Here is a 24113-nt window from a genome sequence, read left to right on the forward strand (position 1 = left end):
TGCTACAGGGCCCGGAATTTGATTCCGATAATGAGATTATGTGAAAGTGTCTCCAAAAAAAAAACATAAGAAGAAGGACCAAAAAGAAGAGAAACGAAAAGAAGAAAGAAGAAGAAATGCATATTTACGGAATGAGGGGGCTCTGGAACCACCCACCCCGCCCGAAATATTAAACTTTCTCAAATGTAAAGGCTCTTCTTATGCAAATTATCCAAAAAAATATTCTCTTTTATTATTCCCCCCTCGAAGAATTCCTACATGCATACCTGGACAGCCGCCCTTTAGCCCCCGGCTCTGTGCGTTGAAGTCTTAACACATTGTAGAAGCTAAGTTTACACTCAATGAAGCATATGCTAAACTTTAGCGCAAAGAGTGGAGTGCTTAGGAGGACAACAGCCCATTCCTCCGTAGGATAACTTCTTTTCATTTTAAGTTCTAATTTCGCTCTTTACTTTCATTCGAAAAGTATTTTTTATATTCAGTTTTTGTCGCTTTTTGGAATCAGGTTTATTTCAAACACCAGGGGAGCAGTCACCCTTTGAGCCCCCGCTCTTTACGCTGAAGTGTAATATCTAAATTTCAGTCTTTGCGTTACAATAAGTTGTCGCAAAAAAGTCTAAAGTTTCACACGGCATCCGTTGCCTGCTATTGAGCTACACAGCCAATAATTCGGCAAAAATTTGTTTCAGTTTTTCCTAAGCATTTTCTAGTTTTAGCTATTTATATAATCGCTCGGAAACCCAGCGGTTTACATACCAGTTTGTGAAGATGCCAACTTCAAGTGTACATAACTTTGTACTTCTGGTCATACCTTTGAACCTCCTGCAGTTATGGTAATTCAAAGGGAATCAAGGCTATATTCAGGAGGTAGGGGGTTTGACCCCCCTCGAAATGTTTGTATGACTCGTAAAAACGTAACAAAAATGAATATAAACAAATTTTTGATGCGTTTTATTGCACCACATCTAGGCCCCCAGCTGCTAAAAGTTTTGTTGTTTTTGATGCCAGGAATTTTTTTTTAACAACTGATTGTTAATAGCCTAAGATTCAAAAAGCTTTTTTTTCATTTATAGTTTTCGTGGATTGTTGATGCATTGTTCTTGCCTCTGATGTACATAAGGGAATTTCTTCAGTCCCGTCTTCTTAATGACTAGATAGTAATTTCAAGATGATGGATTTAATGAAAATGTTCAAAAAGCCTCAAGTCTTGCCTTGAGGCTGCCATGCCTTCGTATGTTTTGGCGTTTGCAATCTCCTCTAGAAATTATTTCGTGACATACCCCCTTCTGAACTTTCATAGTCGACTATCGATCCCTTTTCTGTGCCTCCAGCCTCCGACGTACATATGGCACCTTAGTGCGTATCCCCTAGGGGGCTCCTTTACGTTACGCATTCTACAAACCTCAATCGATCACTTTCTCTTCGCTTAAAGTACTAATTGCGTTTGGGTATAACAAACCCTAAGCCGGCATAGACGCTAGAAGAAAACTTGACTGACCATAATTCATCTTTTGTTTGACATAGGAATTTTTCACCAGAGGGCTCCAAGCAGGACCATGTTTGAATAGTAAATTCAGATACCTTGTCTAAGGAAGAGTTTTTTTCTGCTACCTTAGGCGGAAGGATTTATTGTCTAAAAAATTAACGAAAAATGCAAATTCGCTAGTTAAGCTTTAGCCACGTGTCTGTTCGAAAATTCATAAAAAAAAGAAGAAATACATGGTCCAGAGCCGTTACTAAGGTTAATGGCGCCCGGGTAAAAGTTATTTCAGCCCCCTCCCTCCCGACTCCAATGCAAGCAAAAAAACCGAGTCAAAGTGAAAATTTGAATATGCAAATCAAGCTTAAAACGGAAAAAAATATTTTGCTATTGAAGCATAAATGATGAAAGTTGTCATAAAAAGAAGAAATGTCATGGTGACGACTCCAAAGCAAAACATATAATGTGTAAAAGTTCGCACATGTTTTATTCCTTGGATGCTGTGTCAAAAAGCAAGCACTGACTTAGGGGGGGGAGCTTGGGGTACCCATCAAACTCCTGAATTTTCCCCATTTTCTAAGCGCTTCTTATTCAAATGATAAAAAATAGTACCCCCCCCTCCCCCGAAAAAAAAACATGTGTATGTGCCTGTCATAAAGTATAGAACTACCGAGTCCTGTCCCCAAAATCTGATTCAAACCCCTTGACTTCCACGAGAGTTTATAAAATAAGTTCTTTAAACCCTCAGGGTGCAGGCCCCACCAATGGGGCTTGGTGATATTTTAGCTTGTCATTGGCAGGACGTGAACCTATCGGCTGACTATACTTTGGACCCTTGATTTTGTAAAAAAAACACTTTTCATGTCAATGACGTCACATTCGTGTGCATTTAAAGAGCAAAAAAGATGCATGATAGTATTGCAATGACGCTATGCATTGTACAAACGGCGTTTTATACAGACAATATTTTTCATTAATGTAAAATATGGACGTCCTAGCCAAGTGGATTGGTGCGCTGGATTTAGGATTCTTTATCCGAGAGGGCGAAGGTTCAAATCCTAGTTCAACCAATTATTTGGTTTGGACGAGGGTCAGTGGTGTGACTCTCTGACCTCACTGAGCTCAGCCAGAGTCGACCCAGCTCTAAATGGGTACCTGGAGAAACCTGGGGTAGGTAAACAGGAAGGGTGTGCGAAAGCACAGGATGATTGGCCCCCAACCCCGAACTGCACTTCCTGGCTGAAGGGACTGCCGGCGGTAGGGACTGTAAAGTCCAATGCCGTATTATTTACCTTAAAATATGAACGACCCCAAAAATTACCAGGCTGATAGCCATTTAGGCCTCCTTCAGGTGAATACACGCAGAATTTTGAATAACAGAATTTAAATATCATGAAGCATGAAGATTTTAGAAATGCCTCGGTGGGTCATGACCCAAAATCGATTGGGAATCTTTATACACACAAATGTGATAAGAAAAGAAGAAAACTGGTGACAGACAAACATGTCAAGACAAATACACCAAAACAAACATTGCAACTGAAAAGAATCAGTGAAACACAATTCAGTGGAAAACCAAAAGCTGAATTGGATTGAACTCTAAGTGTTTGTTCATCATTATCATCATTTGACTCATGCCAAAAAATACCTGAAACCACTGGTGGGTAATGGGTGACTCCCTTCTCTTCAGTGTTGCCAATCGGAGAAAAAATCACTAGATTTTAGTTATTTTTTGGTTGATTTAGTGATTTTCTTCAATAATCTAATGATTTATTTGCTGATTTAGTGATTTTTTGCTTAGGTAATGAACAAAATCACTAGAAATAGTGATAAATCACTAGGGGTGGCAACCTTGCTTCTCTTTTGAGGAGCGAGTGTTTGCCTGCTTAAGTCGATCTGAAGCGGGCGGGTAAGGTTCTCAAGATCGGAGAAAACAATGGCGAACACTACCAAGGAAGGCTCTTTTACAAAGGTGGAAGAGACATAGACTATCTCAAAATCCCAAATCCGAGGGGGCTACAAGGGGGGCCAAAGGACTATTGGTGTGACTCATGGGCTCTACCCATCGTTGAACCAGTCGATATAACTTACTTTGTTAGAAACAATCGGATATAAATACAATTTTCCGAAATATAGAAATTTCCACAAATATGGGACATTCACATTATACCTTTCGAATTGCCGTAGCCACATTTCGAACACAAACAACAAATGTACACATTGCCCTTCGCTCTTTTGTCCGAAGAGATAAGTCGTAACAAAGAATTTCTAATTTATCATTATGCAAAAACTTGCTTATTATTCATTTAATTTCTACAAAAGACGCGCTAAGGGGCGGAGGCTCGTATTCACTTCAGTTTTTTATGTCCTTCGGGCCACCTAATGACTATATAATAATCCAAACCGTGCGATTATTAGAAAAAAAAAAAAAAAAAAAAAAAAAAAAAAAAAAAAAACGAGGAAAATGGTTTCCTAACGCCACTTATAAAATTGACAGTGGTGCCGTAGCAGAAAGACGACGAATTTGAACGGTTGTGTATCTCTTAAAGATAACAAACTAGTAATATAATTATAACAAATCGGTACTGTTGCCCTAATTGGTACACAGCGCTATAGACTGTCCAACGAATGCAGACATGGAGACCTGTAAAGCGGGTAATTGCTATCTAAATTGATCGAAGAGCGTAGTTTCTCATTGACTTTAAAATCTTTAAACTGTTGTTTTTTTAGGTTTAGGAGGGGGGAGAGGTACCGAGGTTAGATTTGGTTACGTATTTAATATCAGCTATGCTTTACCCCCCCCCCTCATATGGAAATATATAGCCCAAATTTGTTTCTAAACTATTATATATTCATCCTATTTTATATTTTTTTTATTAGCATTAACCAAACTTGACTTCTTTCGTGTGTACCATTAAGTTCAGCAGTACCACCAACTCTGTTTTTATTTGATGTTTTCTAGAAAAATTGCCTACGGATTGTTTTGGGTACCGACTGACTGACCGTATTTCAAACAGCTGTACGACAAGTGTGAGCTGATTGGGTAAGACCCGTTTTGGTGTCGTTCCACATAATTCGACTCTGCATATATGTATTTATCTTTTAACTTTTGAGAAATCAAAATAATTGATTTATTAAGATTTGAGTTAAAGGTTTCGCTGGAAGCGCCATAGCAGGCAAATGGCACCGCCACTTAAAATGACCAAAAATTTCTGCAAGCGAAAAGAGCTTCAAGCTTTTTTCCGAAAGCATTTTGAAAAGAACAGGAACTTGCAAATACTTAAAAAAAAACAGGTAACATAAAATAAAATAGACTGAACCACTTGATAAGCAACTACTTCGTTTGAGGGAACACAAGTATCTTTGTCACTTGTCTAGAATCTTGGTACCACAGTTTATATAATTAGCAGTATGGTCTTTCCCTATCTCACCCATTATAAAAACGCCGGACCGAGGACTGCGAGGTGGCTCCAGAGAACTTATAAACATAAGCGGCACGGCCGTTTCCCGGGGTGGGGTTACCCGTTTTGAACCCCCCCCCCCCCCCGAAATTTTTGACCGACTCGAAAATAAGTCGAAAATTAGTAAAACCTAGGTAAAAATCAGTAAAATTAGTCGAAAACTGAGTCAAAAATTAGTAAAACCCCCCAAAAAAAGTCAAAAATTAGTAAACCCCCCCCTGAACAAAAATCCTGGATACGGCCCTGATAAGCGGCATTAGATCTTTTCACGGGTAGACAAAGAATAATCACCTACGGAACAAGTACTGACAAAACCACTTGGCCGGCTCACCAATAAGTGGACAATAAGTGCACAAATAAGTGGGAGGAGCTTTTTGTTCGCACCGAGAATGAAGAGCCAGAAATCATCTGCGGTAAACTTACTGGATAATTATATAAACTGTGCTCGGTACACACGAAAGAAAGACCGCATTAAAATCTCAATGCCGCTCTTGATAAATAGGTTTGTGAGGTGTTACTCACTCCGTGACAAAGATTTAACCTTTAGTTTTTTGGGGTTAGGGGGACTAAAAGGTCGCTAGTTTGGTTAGGTCAGATAAGGTTCCGTATTTGATATATGTGCTGCTTTACCCCCCCCCCCGCCTAATGTGTAAATATATAGCCCAAATTTGTTTCTAAACTATTATCTTTTCATCCTATTTTGTTTTATTTCATTAGCATTAACGAAACTTCACTTCTCATGTGTGTACCCAGATTCTAGACAAGTACCGTATCTTTTCCAAAAGAGGTTAAGAAACGCCTTATAAAGTACTGTATATACGGTACTAAATCAAGTGCCTTAATAATATCCAAGCAACCTCAAGGGTGCCAATTCAGGGATTTTTTGAATATATCTTTTATTAGTTTTTCCTTAAAAAAAGCCCTCCCCTTCGGATTTTAAGAAAAAAAAAATCTTTATATTTTTACTTCTAAATATCGGAAAACCTCTTGACCGCCTCCCTACGTTTCCGTGAGTTGGCATTACTGGCCGACTTGTATTTTTCTTTTTTTTTTACATTGTAGAAGCTTCTGGAACAGTAAAAGTAAATATAAGTTTTTTATAATGTTAGAAAGATCCAACAGGATATGGATCTAGTGCTCAACAGTCCTTGGAATTCCGAAGAATTCTTAGTTACACCACATAGAAATGCGACCCCGTTCACACAGGGCCGACTGCGGGACTTGTCTATTCAAAGTCTTTATATCAAAAGCAGCGACGGTATAATTTCTCCTCTATGCAAATTACATGCAGATGTCTTCAATCAAAGGGTTATAACCACCAAGGGTAGGAAATTCTTTCAACTGGGTTATTTGATAGGGGGTCTACGCTCTATTATGGCGGTATATATATTTTTTCGTAAATTGCTTTATTGGTAATAGTAGGCAGAAGATAAAGATAGTGTTTGCGATGTTACACAGGAATTAGAAATTATTAATGTCGCCGAATCGAGGAGGAATGGTAACATGGGCGCCCATAAGCTGAATTCCAGGGGGGGGGCAAACTTCGTCTAATTGCTACTTTTAATGCCATATAATAGAAATCTCAGAACAAAAATATAAAAATAAGGCAGCATCATTCAGCCAGGAGGGGGGGGGGGGCAAGAACGCCCCCCCCCTGCCCCCCATATGGGCGCCCATGAATGGTAACCCCTCTTTGTAGTCAATTCTGCAACTGAATCTGATGAGAGATGCTACACTGAAATAAAAAAAAAAAATTATTTAAAGAAATGGGTACTTGTGTCTTATAGCCACAACACTCAAGTTCTGTCGAGAAGTGAAGTTTGGTTAATGCTAATGAAATAAAACAAAATAGTCTTTAAAAACAAAATAATGAAAATATAATACTGTATCAACACAATTATGAAAACTACAACAAAGAATTATGGAAGCGGGGCCACCCAGACCGCATTATATTAAATACGTAACCTAAACTAATCTAGCCTAACCTGACCGAACCTAACCTAACCAAAATACCAACTAAATATTTAATTAAATATAGCTACAATGTAGTTTCCTACCGAGCCGAAGCTAATATGGTATAAAGACCATGAAAATCAGTTATTGTCTCATGTTCGTGATACAACATCTTGAGTGTGGTGGCTATAAGACAAAAGTACCAAAAAATGTATTTCAGATGGGTTTTTTTTAGATATTATAATAAAGTTAGTCTAGCTCTATTAACTGCTATTGTACACGGGGTCGTGTAAGTATAGCCCGGATTCTGGGCAGGAGGTGGGGGGGGTGGGTGCCATTAATTTTTTGTTTCAAACCACCAGATCATCCAACAATGTGGTAATGCGTAAAAAGAGAAAACCACAAAAATAATTTTTAAGTCTTTCCTGAAATTTATATTGTGTAACATCTTTTCTATTACTGCAGCCGAACTACTTACCAGGTAGTTATGACTTATATTGAGAAGAGCAGACGGAGGACGAACATTTACGAAGAACACTTCCAGAGCAGTTGGATATGAAGCTGTAGTGTTTGAATTTTATCTACCATCGATTATTTTTAAATAACTTTTAATCGGCAAAATATTAATCCTCGAGTGAACATCAAACTTCAGAAATTAAAAGGAAACAAAATATTAAGTTAGAAACAGAATGCATAAATTTACTTTTAGGGTGGAAGTTATTTTTCTGGGAAGGAAAGTTCGAGAAAAAGGCACAGCTTTGAAATATGGGGGTTTTGGGAGGGGCAAAGATGAGCTAAAACTGCAAAAAAAATCCTGTACACCTATTTGTGGATATATTCTTCCATTACGCAAGGGCGCCAATTGGCGGAGGAGGGATCGTCCCTTAGAATTTCAAAATACCCCCTTTGGTATATTCAATGGAAAAATATAGTCCAAAAAATTGCCCAACCCCCCTAGGGGTTCAAAATTACCTTGTATCTTGTGTAGATTTTTTGTATCTGTTTTCACGGTCTAAAAAAGGACTTATCCCCAGTTGAACTTTTATTTATTTGTCATAGAACAACGCTTGTATTCATTACAAAATTGAGGGAAAGTCCACCCCCCCCCAACATTTTGTTAAGTAACGCTTCTGTTTTACACGTATTTTCTTGGTTTTATCCTTTTGAAGGACCCCAACCTTTCTCAAAATCCAGCCTTCTGGTAATATTCATTTCTGATAGTCTCGGCAATCAACTGTAGCCTATCTACTGATAGACCAAGTATAACTAAAGATTGTATGTTGCACCATCAAACATTATGTTTTTGTCGGGATATACCACCCTTCCATAGATTTTAAGCTAAAAAAAGCTTTAACCTTTAAAAGAAATTATTCAGGCAAATTCAGGCGAATACAGACAAATTATTCACAAAAATGCATCTCAAATTCCAGTGTTATATCATATACCATAAAATCTAGAAAATAGGGAAGCTACTCGAGGAGGATGGGAGGATGGGCATCATTTTTTTTCTCATTTTGAAAGTAGTGAAGGAAATATAACACAGAACAATAAAAATAAAAATAAACACAGAAAATATAAAATAGAACAAGTTTCATGCCATGACATATGTTACAGCCAACCAGGTGTGCATACAAAAGGGCCCTTAGTATCTTAGTCCCCCTTCTAAAAACTGTTTTGACCATTAATAATTTGACTGTACTTTTCTTTGACAGAACCATACTTAGGTTTGAGTCACACCCCCCTTCCATACAATGTATGAATATCTTAGCCAAGCCATAAGCCAATTAAGCCACATACAGGCACGGCAGCCCGGAATCTAACTATTTTCTCTTTTTCCGGAAATTTCTTCCAATTTTCACATTTCTATCCTATTTCTGGCTTATTTGGTTAAACCCCCCTCCCAGAATGATTATCTGTATAAGCGACTGTATGAAATTATCTTGCTCATAATTTTCATTTTCCGGATTTCCCTCCCAATTTTGAAAACGGTGTGAGACTGCAACAACGACGATGTTCCTGCTAAATTAACGTTCCTATGTTTCTCGAAAGTGGAGTTGCTGGAGTCGCAAGGTGCACATTGTTGAAATTAAAACCTAGCATAACACTATAATTCGATTTTGAGTTAAGGGTTGACCTCCGATTGTATCGACATGGCGAGTCCAATGGAGCATTTAGAAGTTTTCTGTCTACTATACGTTCTGAGATACATCCGATTATTATTATTGTTTTATCTAACTATTATTTGATTTAGTTATTCCATTATTCTGCTCAATTTTTTTTTATTTAGGTTATTGCAAAAGGGAGCATCTACGGGGAGTAAAAACTGATTTTCCCACTTTTCCCATCCCATCCAACACTTAGAGAAGAATGACGAAACCTAGCATGCCCGTTCAGCAGAAAACGGGCAGCAAAGACGGGAAGAAAACAGATTTCAGAAATTGCATTCATGAAATTCTGTATGTTCATAGATTTCTTATGTTCAAAAAAAAACTTCCCTATTTAGTAATCTTTACGAAAACCTGAAAAAATGCAGATACTAGGTCACGGAGGATATCCGCTCTGCTTCAGGAACGCAGATGAATCAATATGTCCAACCCTGTATGCCTCTTGATGTTCACAGAAGAGGTCGTTGAGTCCTCCTTGATTTTTTCCTTTCGCGACTTACAGTACACCATATTTAACAGCCATGGAATTACAACCTCCTAGCCTACCCAAACAGGAATTTTCAAATTTATCAAAGGAAGATGATACAGGATGAATGGGGTAAAAACAAAGAGCGCTCCGGGTAGGAGCCCCAATTCTTTCAAAGGGTTAATGAAACCCTATGCATGAAAAAGTACAAAAGCAGCTCACCTTTTCCTCATCGTGAAAACAGTCTTTATAAACTGGTTAGTTTATAAATACCCATTCTTAATACCCATTCTAAATACCCATTCTTAAGGGATGAATATTGAATCACTAAACATGAATCACTTGAATCACATGAATATTGAATCACTAAACATGAATCACATATATATAAACATGAATCACAAATATTGAATCACTAAACCTGACCAGGAAAAAACCCTTTTTTAATCATCTTACACACATCAAGCAAAAAGATCGAACAAATAATGAAAGATCTAAAGGCCAGCTATGATAAAAATAAAGAGAAAAAGATATATCAAGAAGAAAAAGTCAAACGGGACTAAATAAAGTAGAAGAAAAGACGAACTTAAACGACGCGAATATTCCGCCTGTATAAAACAAGGCGTCTTCAACGCTAAAAACAAAGAAAAAATCCCAACTAACCTAAAACCAAATAAAATCTTAAATCAAGAAAAAACAACAATATACACTTGTTTTTCATCAATTTTTCAATCAATTTTTGGCATATTTTATTTGTAGTTGAAATGGTAATGCTAATAGTATATTACATTACAAATTGTCATTTGAAATAATACCTGTCAAAGATGTAAAGTTCTCTCAACCGATCAGGAGCAAAATTGAAATACTTAAAGGGAAAGCACCCTTAAATTTTATCTTTATGCCTATATAAATTTATATAAATTTATATAATATATTTTATATATTAATATAAATTTTATTTATATTAATTTTACGCCTTCTATAAAAACCTTATATACCCCAGGATATAACTTAAAACCCTTGCCCTGGGGGTTGTTGGGGAGTGTCCTCCTCAAAAACGTATTTTCTATCTGGAAATCAAATACGCTGAACAAAATGGCTATCTAAAAATTTTTATTGGATGTATTTGGGGGAATTTTGGGCGGGGGGGGGGCTAGTTGCCATCCAATCACTTTCGACTTTTAAAAATGGTACTAACCCTTTGAATTTGTGTTGGACATGTCGTATGTATCCTAGTAGAGATCAAAAACAAAGAGAAAAAAAAATCTCAAGAAGATAAACCAAACGGGACTACGGCCAGTAGAATAAAAAGACGAACTAAAACGACGCGGATATTTCGCCTTTATAAAACACGGCACCCTCACCGCAAAAACAAAAGAAAAAAAAATCGAAACTAACCTAAAACCAAATAAAAAATAAACTTGCCACTTTGATTGAGCACCGCAGAAGCTAAATAGAGTTGCTTCAATGAAATAGAGTCGCTTCATGGGTTTCATTGCAGCAATTATGAAGTAAAAATTGTTTTTATATTTAAATATAAAAAAAAAAAAGCGTAAAAATAAACGCCGCGAAATATACGGTTCGTGTTTATTTATAAAATTCTTATAAGGGCCGTAGTTCCGTTTTTTTTATTTTTCTATTTTTTTTTTTTTTTGAACAAGATAAAAACACAAAAAATTTCCGAACCACTGAAGGAGCATTCACAACAGTGGTACCAAGTGGTGGGAGAAGCAGATACATCCCTCCAGGATGTTTTGCCCCCTAGATTTCGAAAAATGCCTTTCGGGGTATTTTCACTAAAAAATAACCTTTTGGGTATTTTCATTGGAAAAAATCGAAAAAAATTCCCTATAGATTTTAAAAAATACACATTCCCCTACCCCTAACATGGCGAAACTGATTCCCAATTAGTCAAAGATAAGACCCAGATAAGAGAGGATGAAATACTTGTAAGAGTTGGATCTTTGGCGATATAACCGAAGGGCTATAATTCAAAGGGCTAGTGCCCTCTTTGATAGTCGAAAGTGACTAGTGATATTTTTTGTTGCTATTGTTGTTTAAACCAGGGCACTTCGTATCGAAGGAGTTGTCGTGGGAACTTCGAAAGGGGCTCATTTGATTGAAAATAGAAAGGGCTTCTGTCCTTTTTAATAGTCGAAAGTGTTTTTAGGACAACTACTGCCCCTTCCACTCCCACCCTCCCACGCTCACCCTCTCATTTTTTTTAAAAGCTAAATGTTGCATTAAGATAACATCAAAATGCACTGTGATAATGCTAATTCCCAATAAGGCATTTCAGCAGCATCCCAAGAACGACTGAGGATATTATGTTCAAACTTTCGGGGCTACTTCTGCTCTTCAAATGTAACCAAATCAAAATAGCGTAAGTATATCCATGCTATCAAAAAAAGTAAACATATTTTTTTTGCAATTGGTGTCAAGTTTTAAATTTCAATTCAACTAGAGGAGGTATGAAACTAAAATAACGAGTATTATTTGTGTCCAGATTTTTAAAAGGGTGTATGTGTTTAAAAATTGATGAAAATGTTTCTCCAGCATACAAATAGCAGGCCAAACTATAAAGTCTTAAAAAACGAAAAGATTTAAAGTGTTATTTTTTTTTCCCTTAAAAAACTATTTCAATATAAAATTAACAGAAATTAATTAAAAAAACTTTTTCCACAAAATAAGTTTTTCAAAGAAAAGTAAAGAGGTTTTTTTTAGGGAAACCACAATATATTTTTTCTTGAAACTGTCATACTAACATTTTCCGGAGTAAACACAATCTAGATAGGTTACAACTTTCGAAAAGTTGGCTTACCCTTCCAAGCCTCCTTAATATTTTTTCATAAATCGTCTCCTGACTGAAATTAGAGACTCCTGAAGGTGGAAAGCCGTGAGCATCAATAGGAAAAGTTTCAAAACATTTTTTTTGACAAATGAGTTAGTTCCGAGGTTTTCGAAAAAAAAATCCCGTTTGATAGCTCTAAAGTGATTCTTAAATTCTTAATTGCTTCCCCTTAGATGCTACGCATTGCGACAGAAAAATTACAATAATAACATTTATGTCAGGGAACCAAGCTTTGCTCAATGATTTTTTCGTTTAACAATATTGTTCGTAATAAGATATTTGTTCGTTTTCCGACGTGAAAAACGACTTAGATAGGTGGAAAAATTCGTTTTTGCGGGAAATTAATTTTGGAAAAACATTTTTCATTGAATGACTATTACAATTATCTAGATGTGTAATACCCTAGTGGTTTTATTATCCAGGGTAAATAAAATGAAACGAAATTAAAGTTATTTCGTGAAAGAGATTAAAAAAAAACTGTATATTTTCAGCGAGCAAAGCTCAGTCCCTGTTACTCTTACATTATATATATATATATATATATATATATATATATATATATATATATATATATATATATATATATATATATATATATATATATATATATATATATATATATATAATTTTTCGAGAAATTAGAAAAAGAAACATGAATATTAAAATCCAAAGAATAATCATAAAATATAGGATTATTAATGAAGTAAATTGAGTTTCGTGATAGCACTCCGTTACCTAAAAAATTATAAAGTGGAAGGTTTTACTTTAATAACAGTGTTCAGTGCACAGTTTCCACGTAGCAGATGCTACGCGTACCTCAAGGGTTACTAAGAAAATATTGAGTATATTATTCTTGAATCTTTTGCGGGAAGTTTTACGACATAAAAACAAACTAAACGTCAAATTATGAAAAGGGGAAGATTGCAAAAGAAAAAGGCTTGACTATGAAGTTAATATAGCCTGACGCTACGATGTCATGTGGCTTTTGAGATTTGTTTCGTAATTGGCTGTGTTATAATTTGATTATCCTTGCCCTAAGAAAACCTTTTATTACTTTTTTTGTCATTTATTTTTACTTTAGTCTAGATTTTAGCTTGGAGTGTGTGACAGTTTTAAAAAAGATTACTGTCGAAGATGTTATTTTGATTCGTCGCTTGACTGGGGGGAGGGCCGAAAAAGCAGAAAACTTCTATAGAGAGGACAATACTGAAGGAAACTTTATGTTAATTAATGTTAATTAAATAATTAACATTGAATTAATGTTAAATAATTAACATAAAGTAATTAATTAACAACGAAAAAACTCGTTGAGGATAATCCTAACCACCAAATCAAGGATATATTTAACTTTTAGGGTAAGGCAAGTGTTCATAGAAGTTCAAAAGGGATGAGATCAGGCATTTACCCTCCTTTCTCATCCCCTCTCCCTCTCAGGAGCCCAAATATATACAATTTGGTAAATATATTTTGTAAGATTCGAATAAAACATCACAGTTTTGATATTTTCTTAAACGAAATTTTTACACGGAAAAAAGTGTTCAAAAATTTCTCAAGGGGGAAAGTACATTTTCAATATTGTACATACAATTCACTTTTTTGCGTTTTGTTTGTCCCATGACTTTTTATTCGGGTTGGAAACTCTGGGGACTGCAGTGCTCCAGCACAGCCTTCTCTATCGAAAATCTGAATTTATAAATTCCATTTCACAATGCCAGTTTCCATACTCACCGACTTGATCAGTGTTTCCACCTCTACCGAATTTCCGAAGATCTACCGATTTACCAATCCATCTTCCGACAAAAAGAAGATGCTGAAATTATTTTCGGTAAAAGATTAGTAGATGGTTCTCGGGGTAAGACCCATCTGTCAATTATCTAACAAAAATCACCAAGGTTTTACCGATTGTCTGAAAAGAAGAGCAAAAACTCTGGACTTTATCTCTTCTTTCTGAGCATCAGTGCCAGGCACTAACGCAAGATTGAGGCCTTCGACCCCCCCCCCCCCCAAAAAAAAACTTTGGGTTTGTAATTATTTATATAGTTCTTATGTTATTAATATGACTCGGCAATTTTTTTTCGAATTTGAGCTCCATCTCCTGGAAATAAATTCCAGCACATGCCTATTTGCCAAATCAGAACTTGGGGAGGATACAATCTTTTAATTTTGCGAAACCAGGCTACCTGATCGTCAGCAGTGACTGCACACTCCTGTTGGCATGTACACCCTATATTTTTGGGTACCTATACAAGAAAAAAAAAAGGAAATCTGGCGAATTATGCTAAATTACAGTAAATTGAGGGCAAAATCGTAAGAATAACTTACTTTCAATGGAGGAAGTTGGTCTTCTCCTCAGGAGAATCTGCAAGGATATTTTAGGGGAGGAGCAAAAATAGAATTTTATATTGGGTGAGTTGGGCTAATAATAAAAAAAAGTGTTAGATACTTTGAATAAGAAGCGCCCAGAAATTCAAAAAATTAAAAAATTAATTAAGGAAGAAGAGCCCCTCCCTCCTGAGAACGTCTTTGCTTCTCTTCACATATAATGTCGTAACGATCCATCTAGGAGTTTTTCATTTTATTCGAGCAAGCGGATAATAGTCTAACACTATAAATAGCGTAGCTTTTTTCTAGATTTTACTGTTATTATTAGTTACTTTAATTCACAATTTTTTCTTTTTTTTTTAAAAGCCCCCCCCCCCTGTCATAAAATTTTGATGAAGTACCTTGACAGGCCTTACCTCGTTTTTTTCGGAGGGGGGTCTACTTATTTTTTTTTTTAGGGGGGGGGGGTTACACAGAAAAACCACAAAAAAAACAAACAAAATTTTTTTATTTCCATTTTTTTTAAGATTTTAAGATTCCGAACAACAGTTCGGGGGGGCGGTAATTTCCCCCCCCCCGCTCCCCCCCCCGGATACGGCCTTGTTACCTGTTATGGAGTTAGTGTCTTTTTTATTTCGAACAGGTCATTTTACTTCATGAAGAAGGAGATACAATTAGTTGCTGGTTAGAAATTCATCTCACCTTATTGTACCTGTTTCTCTATGTTTCCCAATTTGGAAAGTATAAATTCCGTCTTTAATTTGAGTGGACCACTCAGGTCGGATCCAAGCAATTGCCGAGACGTGACCCGCATAGGAAAGTGGCAGCAACCAGTTTTCGATCGACAAGGCACTAGAATTTAAATTCATGTGAAAATTTACGGCAGTCTCAGAAAATATACGCTGTCTACTATCATGACCTATTGACCTGAACCATTCTAAGGACGAGAACAACTCAAAAAACAAAGATAAATGTATACTAGTGAAGGCTTTATAAGATGAAAAGTTTTGGCGTTAAGTAAATAGATACAAAGGGGTTGCACACTCCTGTCTTAGGTGACCATTCTTTTTTGATCCTCCGACAAAGGTCAAATTATAATATATATATATATATATATATATATATATATATATATATATATATATATATATATATATATATATATATATATATATATATATATATATATATATATATATATATATATATATATATATATATATATATATATATATATAAAAATATATATATATATATATATATATATATATATATATATATATATATATATATATATATATATATATATATATATATATATATATATATATATATATATATATATATATATATATATATATATATATAAAAAAAAAAAAAAAAAAAAAAAAAAAAAAAAAAAAAAAAATATATACGTATATATTTATATACATATATATACATGTAAAATTAGGGCTACAACCATAGCTATATAATCTAACAGACAAATGGCAACATATCTAGGTAATACTGGTTGTTACAAAAGAAAAAAAAATCAAACTGAAAGCAAATAAATGAATATATATGAAAATTATTACACTATATACATTGGGGCTACACGCGTCAAGTACTGTCAGTGGATATATATATATATATATATATATATATATATATATATATATATATATATATATATATATATATATATATATATATATATATATATATATATATATATATATATATATATATATATATATATATATATATATATATATAAAAAAAATATATATATATATATATATATATATATATATATATATATATATATATATATATATATATATACATATAGTACCGGGAACCGGACGGCTTTGCCGCCGGGCCCCGGCACTCGGCACGCGATAGGCTTAAATATATAGATTCTCATTATCGCTTGTCTTCTAACCGCAGACAATGTGATACAATTTGCTGTCTTTTCATATTGCGGTCTTTCAAAATATATTAATTAAAAAAAAACTTTCCGAAAAAGAAGTTTTCTAAAAAAAAGTAATGCCCATATTAAACTTAAGATCAGAAGAGATAGAAACCTACAATAACTCAAAACAACCAGAAATTACTATTAAAGAATAAATGAAACCCCAAAACGAACAGAAATTAAATAAACAATCATAGCAAAAAAACATACAATTGGCACTAATATAAATGAATAAATAAATCTCAAAACGAGTAAAGCTTGAGCTGCATACGCGAATCAAGCTTAAAACGAACAAAAATATTTTTCTACTTAGACATAAATGAAACTCAAAACGAACAGAAATTAAATAAACAACCATAGCCAACAAACAAATAATAGTTACTAATATAAATAAGTAAATAGAAACGAGTGAAACTTAAACTGAATAAACTAGGCACCTATATGTGGCTTGAACAGTCTTGAAAAGTACAAATAAAATCGAACTGAATGTCTGATATATAGTGCTATTAATTGTTGAAAGATCATCAGTTCAAGATTTTATTTCACTGTAATTTATATTCATTTTCAATACTGTAATCACTGGAAAACAAAAACATTTATAATATAATTCGTTTTCAGTGAAGCACCAATGACGTAGTAGGCTTTAGGCTTTCACAGCTAGGGAAGGGGGCAGTATCCAAACTCTTGTTTGTAGGGAAGCTAATATTTGTCTTGAACAGTCTTAGAAAGAACTAATAAAATTAAACTAACTATTTGATATATAATGATACTAATTCCAATAAGCTCATCATTTTAAAATTTAATTTTACTGTAATTTTTATGTTTATTTTCAATGTTGTAATAGTACAAAAAAAAATATTTGTAATATAATTCGTTTTCAGTAAAGCGCAAACTACGCAGTAGGTTTTAGACTTTTACAGTGAAAAAGGAGAAAAAACCCAAACTCTTCTTTGTGAGATTTTTGTACGTTTCAAGTGGGATTTGCGTATTTAGTGTAAGTTTCACTCGTTTTAAGATTTATTTGCTCATTTATATTAGTCACTATTGTTTGTTTGTTTGCTATGATTGTTTTTAATTTCTGTTCGTTTTGGGTTTCATTTATGCCTCAATAGCAAAATATTTCTGTTCGTTTTAAGCTTGATTCGCATGTTCAGCTTAAGCTTTACTCGTTTTGAGATTTATTTATTTATTTATATTACTACCTGTTGTATGTTTTTTTGCTCTGATTGCTTATCTAATTTCTGTTCGTTTTTGGTTTCATTTATTCTTTAATAGTCATTTCTGGTTGTTTTGAGTTTGAGTTACTGTCGGTTTCTATTTCTTCTGATCTTAAGTTTAATATGGGTTTTACTTTTCTTTAGAAAACTGCTTTTTTGGAAAGTTTTTATTTTTAACTAATTTTTGTTCTTTTTTTGATTGCAAAAAGTTTCAAGTTTTTAAAGAACTCCTTATTTGAAAACGAGATTTTTTCAACATCAACTTTCACCAAAGTATCAAAACTAATATCAAAGTGAAAATATCAAAGGACCAAAGTATCGAAGTAAAGAAAGGATCAAAGTTGACAAGGTATCAAAGTAACAAAAAGCAACTTGTACAATTTACAAGCCTTGCACCGTAAATCAAAGTTACCACGTAAATAATTAAATCCAAGTATTAAAGTAAACAAAGTATCAAAGTAGCAATAATTAAGTTCCGTAATTCAGATCCATTTTCCCGGGGCGGGGGCAGAGGTCGACCCCAGAAGCATAGTTATTTTGCCTTTGAACTATTTTGAACAAAATGGCTATCTTCAAATTTTTTTTTTCAATGGGGATATAATTTATTCAGAAAAAATCAACAAAAAAACATGAAGCCCAGTAGCCTGGGCTCGTATTGCCACTCCAAAACAAACTTACATCAGTGCATTCGGGTTCCCATTTCACAATATATATATATATATATATATATATATATATATATATATATATATATATATATATATATATATATATATATATATAACCGCTCACGGAAGCCAGACCTTTCAGCAATATCCGTAGTAAAAGATTGTATTTGATGCATTTGGGGAAAAGGGCCCAGGGGGGGGGGCTAGTTGCCCTCCGATCACTTCTGACTCTTAAGAAGGGCACTAGAAATTCTGATTTTCAATCGAATAAGACACCTCCGAAGTTTATACAACCATCCCTTCCATAAAAACTTTATATGCACCCAGGGCACATTTTACAACACTTGCCCCCAGATTCTGGGAGGGGGCTGTTTTTTCCCTGAAGTTTTTGTTACATTAGCTTTGATCTATTTTGAGCAAAATGGCTATATAAAATATTCGATTGGACGCATTTGAGGAAAAGGAGGTTGGGAGGGAGGCGCCCTAGTCACCGTCGGAACACTTTAGACTCTTAAAATATGAATTGGAACTTTCAATTTCTAATTATTTGAGTCTCCTCCAAAGTTTATACGACCACTTCTTCTATAAAAGCTTATATGTCCCCGCGGCATGAGTTGCAACCCTTCCCGTGGCTCTGAGGGGGGGGGGGTATGTTGACAACGAAGTTTTTGTAATCTCATCGTTGGATTTTTCAAACAAACTGACTATCTCAAAATTTTCATTTGATGCATTTGAGGAAAAGAGGGTGTTTGTGTCAGGGAGGGATAGATGCCCTCTGTTAACTTTTGACTCATAAAAAAGTAACTAGAACTTTCGATTTCCAATCAAATGAACCACATTCGAAGTTTTTACGACCACCCCTTACATAAAAGACTTATACACCTCCGGGGAATAACTTAAAACACTTGTCCCGGGCTCTAGGGGGGCTGTGTCGATCCCCGTAGTTTTTGTCATCTGATGTTTGAACTATTTAAAAAATGGCCATCTCACAATTTGTGTCGGATGGGTTTGGGGTAAAAAAGGGCTAGGGGGTCTCTTTTGACTCTTATAAAGTGAACTAGAACTTTCAATTTCCAATCAAATGAGCCCTCTCCAAAATTTATACGAGCATCCCTTCCATAAGAACCTTATATTCCCCCAGGGTATAACTTACAATGCCTGCCCCCGTGCCCTGGGGGGTTGCGTCGACATCGAGTTTTTCTTACCTGACCTTTGATTTATTTATAACAAAATGGCTATCCCAAAATTGTTATCGAATGCATTTGGGGAAAAAAGGGCGTGGAGGGGCTAGTTGCCATCGGATCTCTTTTGACTCTTAAAAAGTGAACTAGAACTTTCAGTTTCCAATAAAATGCGCCCTCTCTTAAGTTTATACGAGCATACGTTTCATAAGAACCATATATGCCCAACGGACATAAGTTACAACGCTCACCCCCGGGCCCTGGGGGGTTGTGTCGACAACGGAGTTTTTGTTATCTGGCCTTCGAACTATTTAATTAAAGGCTATCTCAAAATTTGTATCGGATTGGTTTGGGGACAAAAAACATGGGGGGGGGATTAGTTGCCCTTCGATCTCTTTTGACTCTTAGAAATCGAACTAAAACTTTCAGTTTCCATTCAAATGAGCCCTCTCTGAAGTTTATACGAGCATCCCTTCCATAAGAACCATATTTGCTCCCAGGGCATAACTTAGCACACCCCAGGCCCTGGGGGGTTGTGTCGACACCGGAGTTTTTTCTTGAACTATTTATAACAAAATGGCTATCTCCAAATTTTAATCGGATGGGTTTGAAGAAAAAAGGCGTGGGGGGGGGCAGGGGTGAATCTCCAGCATTTTTATTGGAGGGGGGGGGTCAAGAGGGGTCCATATCTGGATAGTCAAAGGGCATGGTATGTATAATATTTTTTTCTCCATATTATTTGGGGGGAACTGCCCCGTTCCCCCCAGTTTTTGTTATATGATCTTTGAACTATTTTTAACAAAATAGCTATCTGAAAATTTTATCAGATGCATTTGGGAAAACAAGAGTGGGGGGGGGGGGCTAGTTGCTCTCCGATCTCTTTTGACTCTTAAAAATTGAACTAGAACTTTCAATTTCCAATCAAATGAACCCTTTCTGAAGTTTATACGAGCATTCCTTCCATAAAAACCATATATGCCCCTAGGGCGTAACTTACAACGCCTGCCCCCGGGACCTGGGGGGTTGTGTTGACACCGGAGTTTTTGTTATATGCTCTTCGAATTATTTTTAACAAAATGGCTATCTTAATTTTTTTTTTCGGACGCATTTGGAAAAAAAAGGGCGTGAGCGGGGATAGTTGTCCTCCGGTCATTTTTGACTCTTAAAAAGTGAACTAGAACTTCCAATTTCCAATCGAATGAGCCCCCTTCAAAGTTCATGTGATGACCCCTTCCCTGTGAAGTGGCCCTGGGAAAAAAATTAAATAAGTAAATAACAATAAAACATTGGAGCCGTCTGGCCTTTACTATAGGCAACGCTGTAGCGTTGCCTCTGATTTGATTATTAAAGCAAGTCCTATCTTTCTCTTTTCCTTTTGTGTTTTCAAGTGAGTTTTAAATTTTTTATGTTTCAAATTTTCAAATTTATGTTCTTTTGTGTTTTTGTGTTCATTGAAGGCGTTTGATATAACTAAAATATTCAAAGATTGCATGTCTCATTCATTTTTTTCTCTCTCTCTTCTTTTTGTCTTTTTTTCAATTAAATATGTTCTATTAATTTTTATAACAACGATATCTACTAAGCTTCAAACCTTTGGTTTTCTTTTTTAAGGTTTTTGAATTGTTGTAACCCCTTTGTTAAAATATGTACAAAGATTTTTCCAACTACCAGTTTTTTCTTCTTTACGCAATTTAATGTCTTTTCATACGTTATCTTTTCAAAGATATTTTATTATTAAAGCAAGTCCGATTTGTAACAACAATTTCTAGTAAGCTTCAAACTTTTGGTTTTCTTTTTTAAGGTCTTTAAATGGACGTAATTTCTTGTTAAAATATATACATATATTTTTGCAACTACCAGTTTTTGCTCTTTACGCAATTGTATGTCTTTTCATACTGCAGGCAGTTCAAAGATATTTGATTATTCAAGCTAGTCCGATTTCTAACAACGATATGTGTACTAAACTTTAAACTTTTGGTTTTCTTTTTTAAGCTTTTTGAATAGTTGTAATCCCCTTGTCAAAATATCGAAATATCATTTGTAATAACTGCAAATTTTCGTTTTTTGGGCCTTTCTACTGACATTATATAACTGGTTATGTTCAAACCTGTAAGCTTAAAGACGTTGCGAGTGGATGTTATCTAACAAAAAACTAATTTTAAAATTTTCCGGTATTTTTCTAGCTTGAATTACAAAATTAAAATTATTGCTCAGGCACCGTAAATATTTTTGTGGTTTACATAATAGCCTTAGCGATTCTGAACTGAGCTTGAAAATTTTTTTGACTTTTCTTCAGGTCTTAAAAAGATATTACTTATACTTAAAAGATAAAAAATTCGGTAATGATTTTTTTCTAACAACAGTTTCTACTAAGCTTCAAACTTTTGGTTCTATTTTTTAAGGTTGTTGAATTGTTGTAATCCCTTATTTTTTAAGGCTGTAATCCCTAAATATATACAAATAATTTTGCAATCACTAGTTTACGCTTTACTGTTTTACTGTTTACGCAATTTAATATCTTTTCATACTGATGTTTATTCAAAGAAATTTGATTATTAACGCAAGTCCGATTTCTAATAACGATTTCTACTAAGCTTCAAAGTTTTTGTTTCATATTTTAAGGTTTTTGAATGGTTTTAATCCCTTGCCAAAATATATGTAAAATATTTTTGCAATTAACAGTTTTTTGCTCTTTAATCAATTTAGTATAAACTTCTCCATACATGAAAATCTTCAATTTTCCACATAAGTGTGACAAGTGTGACAACGTCATTGCAATACTGATGTAACTGAAAAAAATTGTGAAGGAGCAAAAATGAAGGTATTTGTGTACTATCTGTAACACACGCGCCATATTATATAGGGAAGATGCTTAAGAAACTAGTCAAACGGGTTTCTTTCAATAGACAATTGGATTGGAAACCGTGGTCTGTCATTGCGTTTACGATATTTAAACTTTTTTTGGGGGGGTTTAGGGAAAAAAGGTACCTAGGTTGGGTTAGGTTACGTATTTAATACACGCCATGCTTTACCCCTCCCCCCCCCATCCCCGCATAATCTGCAAATATATAGCCGAAATTTGTTTGTTAACTATTATATTTTCATCCTATTTTGTTTTGTTTCACTAGCATTAACCAAACTTCACTTTTCGCGTGTGTTACAGATAGTACATAAGTAGCAAAAAGGATATTTCAAGCCATTATTTCCAGTGTTTCCAGTAATATTTAATTCGAAATCGTCCTCAGTGTGCAAAAGTAAATAAAGAGCGAAAAATATACGGCTCAAAATCCTAAAGACAATTATCCTTCCTTTTTGCACTGCAGGAACTTTCCTCTTTTTCTCCTTCTCAATTTTTTTTTCATTTTGTCATGCATAGCCAGTGTGGTCTTAGAAATTATTTACTGGACAGAGACAATGCTCCCTCCGCCCAATTGACGCCACAGCTGCAATAAGAAAAATCAACAAATCAACCAAAAACCTTTAATAGACTACAACATAAAACATTTCCCACGCAGACAAATTGCTCTGCACCAACGTTACTTTTGCCTCAACAAAACCACAAACGAATTAAGCATTAGACAACATGTCACTATTTGACTAGGAAAATAGCATGCGCAAATGCGAAAATTCCATACAAAAAAAAAAAACAAAAAAAAACAACTGAAACTCAACTCCCTGTAGCTCGTTTTCAACGTTAATGGAGATTTTATGGTAATTTTGCAACTCTACATATTCAGGAAGAATTCCAGAGATTCAATTCGAATCAAATTTTGGTAAGGTTCCATATCAGGAGCTGGAAAACCGAAATTTGTGGAATTTGGTTGAGAATGAATTTAAGTCGGGCAATGGGGGTACGCATGAAATGGGACGGAGTGCTTCCAGTGCTATTGAGAGAGGCAGGGTAGTAACTCCAAGACTCGAGCCCCAAAAGACCCAAGTGGAAATTATATCTTACAGGCTTGTTTTTTAATTTAATTTTGTCCATCAAACACTTTTTATTCCAATTTATAGAATAATTTACTATAGTTTTATTATAGTTAATAATTTTATTATAGTTAATAATCTTATTATATCAATTACAATATATTATAAAAAATTAAAAATAAAATGGATCTGGTGCCAGAACGCGGGTATATTTATATTATTTTATATTAGTACTAATATTTATATTAGTACACAATTCAACAGCGAAAATTCAGGAGAGGGCCAATAAGATGATGTATACAATTCTTCGCTTCCAGTACCCATAGCCACTTCTATGTTTTTTACGTTTATTTTCAGAGGTAAAGCATTGCTAATAAAAAGTTTGTAGGGTTCACAAAGGGATTTATCTCGGCTTTCTAAGGCCTCTGATATTCAATTTAGGCAAATCTTGAGAATGGTGGTAAGATT

General features: G+C 34.7%; 1 protein-coding gene across 1 annotated transcript in view; it reads right to left on the reverse strand.

The window, feature by feature from the left end:
• Positions 1–24113, reverse strand: part of MESR6 (misexpression suppressor of ras 6) — a 368166-nt gene that overhangs the window by 314538 nt on the left and 29515 nt on the right. The window contains exon 3 of the mRNA XM_089101988.1: positions 15401–15550. Within this exon, the coding sequence (XP_088958114.1) occupies positions 15401–15550 (150 nt within the window). The remainder of the gene's footprint in view (positions 1–15400; positions 15551–24113) is intronic.

The sequence above is a fragment of the Artemia sp. Qi Xiang Cuo genome, chromosome 16 (genome assembly GCF_049724085.1).
Source record: "Artemia sp. Qi Xiang Cuo chromosome 16, ASM4972408v1, whole genome shotgun sequence".
Taxonomy (NCBI): Eukaryota; Metazoa; Arthropoda; class Branchiopoda; order Anostraca; family Artemiidae; genus Artemia; species Artemia sp. Qi Xiang Cuo.